Raw genomic sequence first — 8825 nt, forward strand, 5'->3', positions numbered from 1 at the left:
GAGGAGGAAGAGGAGGAGGAGGAGCCGGCGCCTGCTCCGACGAGGAAAGGCAAGAAGAAGAAGAAACGGGCGGCCAGGACCGGCGAGTCGCGCATCAAGTGGGCGTCCAAGGAGGACGAGTGCCTCACCGAAGCGTGGAAAGTCGTCTGCCCTGACCCGATCACCGGCACGAACAAGAGCATCAACACGTATTGGGACCGCATCAAGGCCGAGTTCGACAAGCGCAAACTCGTCGACCCCTACTTCAAAGGTGTCTGCATGCAGCATGGGTCAAAGGCGATGGCGAACCATTGGGGGCTCATCCAAATGGCGTGCAACAAATGGCATGGGATCGTCGAGGAGATCGCGGCTCGTCCGGAGAGCGGCGCCAGCGTCGAGGATCGCGTACAGCACGCCGGCCTCTTCCTATTTCTTTTCGTCGTGTGCGCGCCCATGTGCGCACCCGCCGACTGATGTTCCTCGGCGCAGCTGCTGCGCATGTTCGCCATGTTTCGCGATGACAACAGCGACCAAGAGTTCAAGTACCTCCATATCTTCAAGCGGATCGACAAGTGCGAGAAGTGGGCGGATGTCCGGCGCACCCTCGCCAAGGACAAGGAGACGTACAGGCCGGATGCGTCGACCCCGGGCGCGGCCGACGGGCGGCCGGACGGCAACAAAAAGGGGCCAAGAAGGCGAAACACGCCGAGTCGGCTGCCGCACGTGTGCAAGAGTCCATCGAGCATTGCCTCGCTGACGCCAAGATCCGGGCCGCCCTGCGAAAAGAGAAAACTGAGGCGTGGTGGTCGGCGTTGATGACGAACAACACCATCAAACTCGACTTGCTCCGGACCAACGTCAACTTGCTCCGGACCAACGTCGCCGCGAAGAAGAGGAACACCGACCTGGCTTTCTTGATGGGCGGCGCGGACATGCTCCAGAGCGGCGACGAGAAGCTCAAGGCGTGGTACCTGGCGGAGCGCAACCTCATTCTGAACCAGATACCGGCGACGCCGACGCCAATGCCGCAACCAAGCCCGAGTGATGATGCCTCTGCAACACCCAGCAGCACAGAAGTCACGCCGACGCCGCCCAGCCCGTGCACGCCGACGCCGACTCCTCAAACGCCAGAGGCCGACACCGCCGTTTGATGCATTCCTTGCGCGTCCTTTCTTTTTGTACGCCGAACTTTTCATTTGATCGCCGAATTGTCGCATGGTGATGATCGCCAAACTGTTGCGCCGATCGCCGGATTATGGTTTTAGAGTGGGAACGGACCATGTTTGAATATGCGGCGCCTTGGGGACGGCACCTGGGGGCGTGGCTGGGGCCTTGATCGCCCCCAGGGTTTAAAAATCGCCGGATGAGCGTCTGAAAGAGCGCCCGCCTATGCGTTGGGAGGCCGAACGAGTGGAGATGCTCTTAGCAGGGAGATCCCCTTCCCCTGCTCCGGCAGCAGCATTGGGGAAGACCCCAATGGCTACCCAACCATGACTCCGAGCTTGTCAAGTGGTGGGCCGAGAAATTTGAGACACTTTGGACAGGTGTGACACTGGTGGCTTGGAAACTTTGGAAACATCGGAACAGGGTGGCGTTCAACGATGCTTCACCTTCGGCTAGTGTTGTGTGCTCAGCAGGTACAACTAGAGGGACAAAACTGGAGGCACCGTGTTGCATTCTAGGGTACAAGGGTTGCCTGACAGCGAGTTGTCAGCGTGTGAAGACGTGGGCTATAGGAGCCGTGGGTGTAATGTAAAACCTTTCTGGAGCCATCTAGGCGTTGCTTATCTATGATCTTTCTTTCTTTCTTTTTTGCGAGGGATTGCTTATCTATGATCATCCTTGAAAAAACTCCATTCAACACTAACATTGTACAGGGATACCCAAGCTCTCTTCAAGTTTTGCTGCTGAGAAATTCTAGTGTAGCTCAAAATAAGTCGTGAACCCAACTAACCAACTTCCTACAGGATACATGTCCTCTGCTGGTCAAGCATCACATGCCATTCTGGTTCTAAGCAACTTGATCCAAAACCGATGGTGGGGATTCTGACGATAAGAAAACACCAAGACTTTCGGGTGTGTCCAGTTACACAACTAAAAGAAGAACGAGGCCACACCATGATATACTACTAGTATCTACCTTCTCTAGTAATCTGCAGAAGCCACCAGTTGCTCATCCTCCCTCAGCTTCTCTGCAGCAGAAAGCAGCAAATCCACCGCTGCAAAATTCCTACTTTCCAGCCTCGCATCATCATCCTTGCGATGCTGCTTCAGCATCTTCTTCTCATACCGCCTCATCCCCGCCTTTGCCCTCTCCACGCTACAACGCGAGCAATACCACTTCCCCTTGGGTATCCAAGTACGCCGAGGTGTTATGCAGTACAGATGATAAGCCTCGTCGCAGCCGTCGCACAGAATGGTCAGGTCGTCATCTCTGTCAGATAGACAAACCCGACAAAGGCATGATGGACAGTACCAGCACGGTTTGTCCCGCTGCATATCGCTAGCAATCTGTTTAGACTTCAGACAGCAAATGTGGTAGTACTTGTATGGACAGTGGCTGTGACCACATACGAGGAATCTCTTGGCATCCTCTTCAGGAGTTCCACATATCTTGCATGAACCACCGGGGTCAATGTTCGACAGTTCCCGACCCTCAGTACTGGAAAGCACAGTTGCTCTTGACTTACCAACAGGTGTCTGTTCTTTGCATTCTGGGGGCATGCACACCTCAAGTCTTTTGCATAGGACACAATTTCCATGCAAGCTATTCGGTTCATAACCTCCTTGAGCTGATTCGTTGCAGGTGGTACTGCTGCAGCCTTTGCAATACCAGCTTCCCGTCGACGTGGATGGTATCGGAGGATCAATGCATGACATGTGACACACTAACTTGCATACGTTACATATGACGGTGCTGACACCTCTCGTCTCTTTGCCACATTGGTCACAGGCACTGCCCTTTTGAACATCAGAAACATCTGTTCGCTCTGGATAGTCCAATGGTTGGCATCCCTGTGAGGTCGAGGGTACTGATGGAGCTGATTCGACCAATTTCTTGGGTTCAGAGCTGCCCAACACAGCTCCCTGTAATAGTGGTAGCATACTGTTGAGCAAAGCGAATAAATCCATCATGGAAACATCAAAGCTAGCAACAGAATAGTCACCTTGAGTTCCTCCTCACAATCACATGATCCTCTTTGTCTTCCAACCTAAAGAATGCGATACCAAATTCAAATGCAAAGGTGCTTAAATGTATGAAAAGATATTCCTTTCTAACTGAAACATAAAGAAGTATAAAGCATTCAAAATATTAAAACTAAGAGAATATAATTAAAACCCAGCGACTAAAAACTTGCCTCATTTGTGTAGGAGGCTTCTGTGAGACTTGAAAGATTATTTGCTAGGTCAATGATATCTTGGCCAGCCATTTTAAGATTTTCCCATAACTACACAAATATTTCAACTGTTAATTACCATTCACCACCCCAATTTTTCTTTTTAAATACATGCCATACAAAATAAATTTATAGTCAGTTTAGAAAGCAGTGAGTAGCAGATAGCGCTTAGGGAGACCGAAAGGAACTTACGGCATAGCCTGAAGAGCTTGGATTTAGAGAAAGAACTGGGTATTGAACTCGTAAGAACCCAAAACTGGCTTATGGTGGTTTCAGATTTGGTTGTTTGCAGGAACTTCAATGGGCTTAATTGTAATAGTCTTTTGTGCGAGTTTCTTTCTGCAAAGTTTCCCGGACACTTTTCATGTCCCGATATTTCTGGTAGCTTCTGCATGTATGTATGGAAGTGTACTCCATATTATTGTTTAATATAATATATGTGGTCAAAAAAAAAAGAACCCAAAACTGGCAGGTAGTATGGTAGCTAATCTAGTGTTCAAGTCAGTGCGAACACCGAACTGGATAGAGCGCTGGTGGCACAGCCATTACGTTATTTCCTTTGAGGGATATACAACTTATGATTTGCAAATTTGCATTACTATCATGATCATCTAATTGTTATAATTTTGAGTGATGACCATGGAAAACAAACATTATACATTTTGTTATTCCATGGTGGTGCACACAGAGAACAGTGAACAATGGTAGACATGTACTCCCTCCATATATGGAGTATATATTAGATCTGTAACTATTCCATTGTATACAGTTTTCCTGCATATATACCATAATGCATACAAGTGCTATTCATAACAGGGGATCAGAACAAACTAGAATATCTCTCTAGAACCTCATAATATATGCTAACGGGATTTTATATATTTGCACATTGTCAAAGTTCGCTGTGAAACACAATACTAAAAGGAATATTGAAAGCTGAAAAGTTGCAAGATTATTACCAGTTTTAAATCATCTTTGAATATTTCAGGTGCACACCCATACTCTCCATTTTTCATTCTAGAGTCAATCACACCAAAATCGAAATACTTAGTCCTTTCCCCATCTTGATGCACAGTTTTGCGAAGAACATTGCATAACAAGGCAAAATCCTCTGATCTCAAAATGTCCACAAGAACGTTCTTGCACTCAGCAATACCCGTATTCCTTGACACTGTTCTGTCAGAATCCATTTCCACTTTGTCCCTGAGCTGATATAGTAAAGAAAAATATTGTGGGCATTTGATAAGACAATGCAATACAACTGGTCCCTAAATAAGAGTGTAATAAGTGTATAACAACAAAATACAACTGCAATTTTCTAGTAATAATTAGTCTTATCACTTACAGATTCAAATTTAGAGCAACTGTGGAGGACATCACGGATGCAACTCTGGATGCCAGCACCCTCCTGTACACCATGCAAATGCATCAGTCCATTCAAAACATATCTCCAGTGACTCCAACAGTCACTTCTTCTAGATAGCATCTCAGATTTGTTTGTGTTACTATATAATATTCCATGAGGGCCCTCCATGAGTGGCTGCATGATAAACCGTTCAAATTAGTACTTAAGAGATTTAAGCCAGAGAAAATAATGATACAAGAGATAACTGTAATGTTACTCCTACAATGGAAATAAGCCTGTCAATGAAAAGATAATGACAAGTCTGCCAGTAATAAATCACTAGGTTAAGCAATCTTGACTATTGACTCTCCATTAGTATCCAAATTTCTACCCTAATGCTCTATAAGAAAATGGCCCAGCTAAAATTGATAATAAGTTCCAGGACAGTGAGTCCCTGCTACACCCATGTAGCTGCTACAATTTGTTACTTGTGAAGAGATTGTACATTTATTCTAGCCCTAGACTTCTTGTAGAGGGGTCAAAATGCATTGCCTCCACCCAAAGACATACATGTCAGTAAAACACTGAATGTAGTCCACTAATCTATTCTCATAATTGATATCCCAATTCCAACACAGTGCAGGAAAAGAATAGAAGCAAACAAGGACTCACCTGAGAACCGGATATAGTATTTGATAACGTGTTGCATGTATTTGATGTTCTGTTAGCTTCATCAAAAGCTTGGGAAGAACTACTATTCTGCACAGCTATAGTGAAATGCTCTTCATCAAATTGTGAACTCATAGAAGAGCAAAGAATGTCACCACTGTCAATACCGGCATGTGGACCTGATGTTCTCACTTTCTTCTTTTCCCTTGATATCATTTGGTCTCTAACCCTCTTAGCGGCATCTTCTGGAATTTTACAGCATCGAGGATGATTTTGCCAGCCAACAAGATGCCACTTTAATCTAGTTACACCATGATAACCCTCTAAGCTGCACCACTTGCACTTCCAATGTCCTTTTTCTCTGTCATAAACCAGTGAATGTTCCCATGCATTGTCCCTTAACCTTGTCGGGTAACTGGAACGCGCCTACAAATTCACACGGGGCATCTCATAAATACAAAATAAATCATGACATGCATGTGCATAGTGAAATCATGCCTTGCCTAACAACATATGATATGAGAACTGCAAACAGAACACACCACTCATATAGTGCTATGATGAATGAGCTGTGCAAAAACTGACAATTCAACAGTACAACAAGATAGCACATCAACAAAGAATATAAATGAAACTGAGGAAGTTGGACACGGAACACTTAAAATAAACTAGGTTTGGAGCGGTTCTTAGTAAAGTTAAATTTGCAAGGAATCAAGGAACAAGGACGCTTCTTTGTGGAACAGGGGTATATGTTAAAACGGATGAGCAATTGAGCATACTGCCCAAAAGGAAGAAGGATCAGAGTTAAACTGCAACTGATTACTTCAAACTTATATTTTCCAGCTCTGCGAGATACAGCAATAGAATATATTCATTCAATCCAAAAGAGGATGTGCAAGCACCAAAGCAAATGTATAAAGTTTCCAACAGTATGCTCACTGAGACAGAACGGTGTGTTCCCAATTTGAGTTGTGATATAAATACATGACAATAGCAATTAGCATCTTGGGTCTAAATTGATATTGAAGTTTACACTTTTCCCTAATGTCATGATAGATGTTTAGCAAATGGCAGGGTTGGTGAAGTCTGTTCAGTAGAACTCTGTCTATTCTGGAGAGAAAACCAGCAACCTGAGGGAGCATCACTAACTGTTAAAGTATCAGATGTTCAATAGTCAACACTGCAGGCCATTTCTTAACAAAATACCAGAGCAAGATCTTTTCAGTTTTGAGGTTGTACAAAAAAAGTGTGGCATAAAAAGAGATTAAGATTACATGGTTCCTGCTAAGAGAAGCCAATAAATATGCATTTTCCAAAAATCTCGCATGTCATACTTTGATTGTCCCGTGTAATGAGTCATGATTGTATTATTAGTAATTACCAATATACTTAATGGATTATATAAATAACCACAACTGGCACAAAACTGACAGAGCTAGCAGAAACTATAAATCATAACCTGAACACTCTTCGACCCATTCCAGTTTCAACCAAACTGACATATAAAATAGCATGTCTTAAATTAATGAACCGATTAATATAGCCACAGGGAATAATATAAGTGAGAACACAGTTATAAAGTTCACCTCGCTCGACAAACCATTTATTGGCAATTGTGGAAGATTGCTAAATGCTGGATCATTGTTCTCCAGTATTACACTGGATTGCACAAGAATTTGTGGCTCTGGAGGAGCTTGCTGCCCAGTCTTTTTCATCCCGGGCCTTCTCTTTATTAGAATATGGTGTTTTGCCTTTGCAAAAACTTCTTTAGGGACACTTGTGCACTTAGGATGACGAAAGACGCCAGCAAGATGATAATGGAGCCTAGATGTTTTGCCATGTCCATCCATACCACAGTACCTACACCTCCAATGCCTTGCAATTTCATCAATGATAACAATATGTTTCCGTAAGTTAAACCTGGTCTTCCGAGGATGTTTCAATATCTACAAATAAGTGTAGAATCAGAGAAGAAAACATTAAAAAAAATAGCAACATAGAAACATATATTAAATACCGATTTTATTTAGTAGAAATTTGAAAAATAAGTAAGTGTCGAAATACAGTAGGAAAACAAAAGTAGAATACCCCTTATTTTTCCTGTTAGTTTTGTTTATCATTCGCCTACCTTTTTGGGATTTTAATTTCTGGATAACTCTTACAAAACAAAGCATATGATTACACCATTGTTGCGTCTGAGAAGAGTAGGGAAGGACCCCATATCAAAGTTTAGTAAACTAATCATAGATACAGAGATCTAAGTAGAAGACGCCAAAGGCCACAAGTATCCTATTACACTCAACACCTATCAGAAGAATAGAAAAAGCAAAACAAATATGGGAGTGACTATTTGTAAGAGCATCTCGAGCAGAACCCTTAAAAGCTCGTCATCCTATTAAATTCCGGCCGATATACGGGATTCGGAAAAAAAAACAGCCCGATCAGATACTGTAAAAACGGCCTGGCCCGTAAAAAATTTACGAGTAGCCTATAAAACTCTGCCGAATCCGCTATATATACCAGAAACCGGCCGGTTTAGGGTTTGCATCCGGCAAATCCCTTTTCCCCTCCGCCGTAATCTAGCACCCTCTGGCGACAAATCAAGATCCCTCCGGCCGTCGTTTGCCGTGCGTACAGCCTCAAAAAACCAGCATCAATGTCATGTGGAGGACGCAGGCGTGGTGGTCTAGGGGGCCGAGGCGGCTCGCCGCTGCAGAAACGGGGCCGTCATGACGACGAGGCCGGGAGCTCCGCCATCCACCCGCCGGTGCAGGAATTGAGCCGCGTGAGGGCGCAAGAGCGCGGCGCCCACTCCTGCAGCGGCGGGAACGGACGTGAAGGAACTTCAACCGCCTGCACGAGCTCCTTTGGCCGGCGACTGAGTGCCTCCGGGCGGCGGAGCGCAAGTTCTTCGAGGCGAAGGAGGCGGTCGCCGCCGGAGAAGAAGGGCCGCCACGCGGTTCGAGGTGGCCTGGGAAGAGTACGTCTCCGCGCAAGCCCTCTCCAGCTCCGCCATGGAGTATCATCTCCATGTCAAGAAGGATGATGATGAGTAGATTAGGTTTTTAATCTAGTATGTTTTCAAGTTTGTCGTACGAACTATGTTTAAATCTGGGGAAGTATGTGGCGGGAACTAGCATGTTTTAATTATGCGGTATGTGTTGAAGGATCTGATCTTTCGTGCCGTCCGCTGTACCACAAATTCGGTTTACAGTATCCCATAAACGAAATTTGTGGTACAGCAGTTTACAGGATCTGCTAAAGATGCTCTAAGTCACCTGAAAACTAAATTTGTCGTAAGTCAACCATCGGACTGAAATCGGGCGTCCTGCCTTCTTTCTTCAACCTCCCGTCTGCTCCTTCCTCTGGCCACCCGATCTAGCGCCAACCGGGCGGCCTGCCAGCGGCTCCCGTGCATGCCTCGCCCTCCCCTG

General features: G+C 45.2%; 1 protein-coding gene across 7 annotated transcripts in view; it reads right to left on the reverse strand.

The window, feature by feature from the left end:
• Nucleotides 1–1805: 1805 nt before the first annotated feature.
• The window catches only part of LOC119276071, a 17491-nt gene continuing 10471 nt past the window's right edge, over nt 1806–8825 (reverse strand). For 6 of the 7 annotated variants that reach the window (XM_037557045.1, XM_037557043.1, XM_037557042.1 and 3 more), the window contains 7 exons: nt 6978–7337; nt 5395–5817; nt 4723–4917; nt 4337–4585; nt 3339–3428; nt 3147–3191; nt 1806–3066 (listed from right to left, as the gene is read on the reverse strand). In XM_037557045.1, the coding sequence (XP_037412942.1) occupies nt 2125–3066; nt 3147–3191; nt 3339–3428; nt 4337–4585; nt 4723–4917; nt 5395–5817; nt 6978–7337 (2304 nt within the window). In that variant the 3' untranslated portion in view covers nt 1806–2124. The remainder of the gene's footprint in view (nt 3067–3146; nt 3192–3338; nt 3429–4336; nt 4586–4722; nt 4918–5394; nt 5818–6977; nt 7338–8825) is intronic. The other variant, XM_037557046.1, reaches the window with a different exon arrangement.

This window comes from Triticum dicoccoides, chromosome 3B, assembly GCF_002162155.2.
Source record: "Triticum dicoccoides isolate Atlit2015 ecotype Zavitan chromosome 3B, WEW_v2.0, whole genome shotgun sequence".
NCBI classification, from domain to species: domain Eukaryota; kingdom Viridiplantae; phylum Streptophyta; class Magnoliopsida; order Poales; family Poaceae; genus Triticum; species Triticum dicoccoides.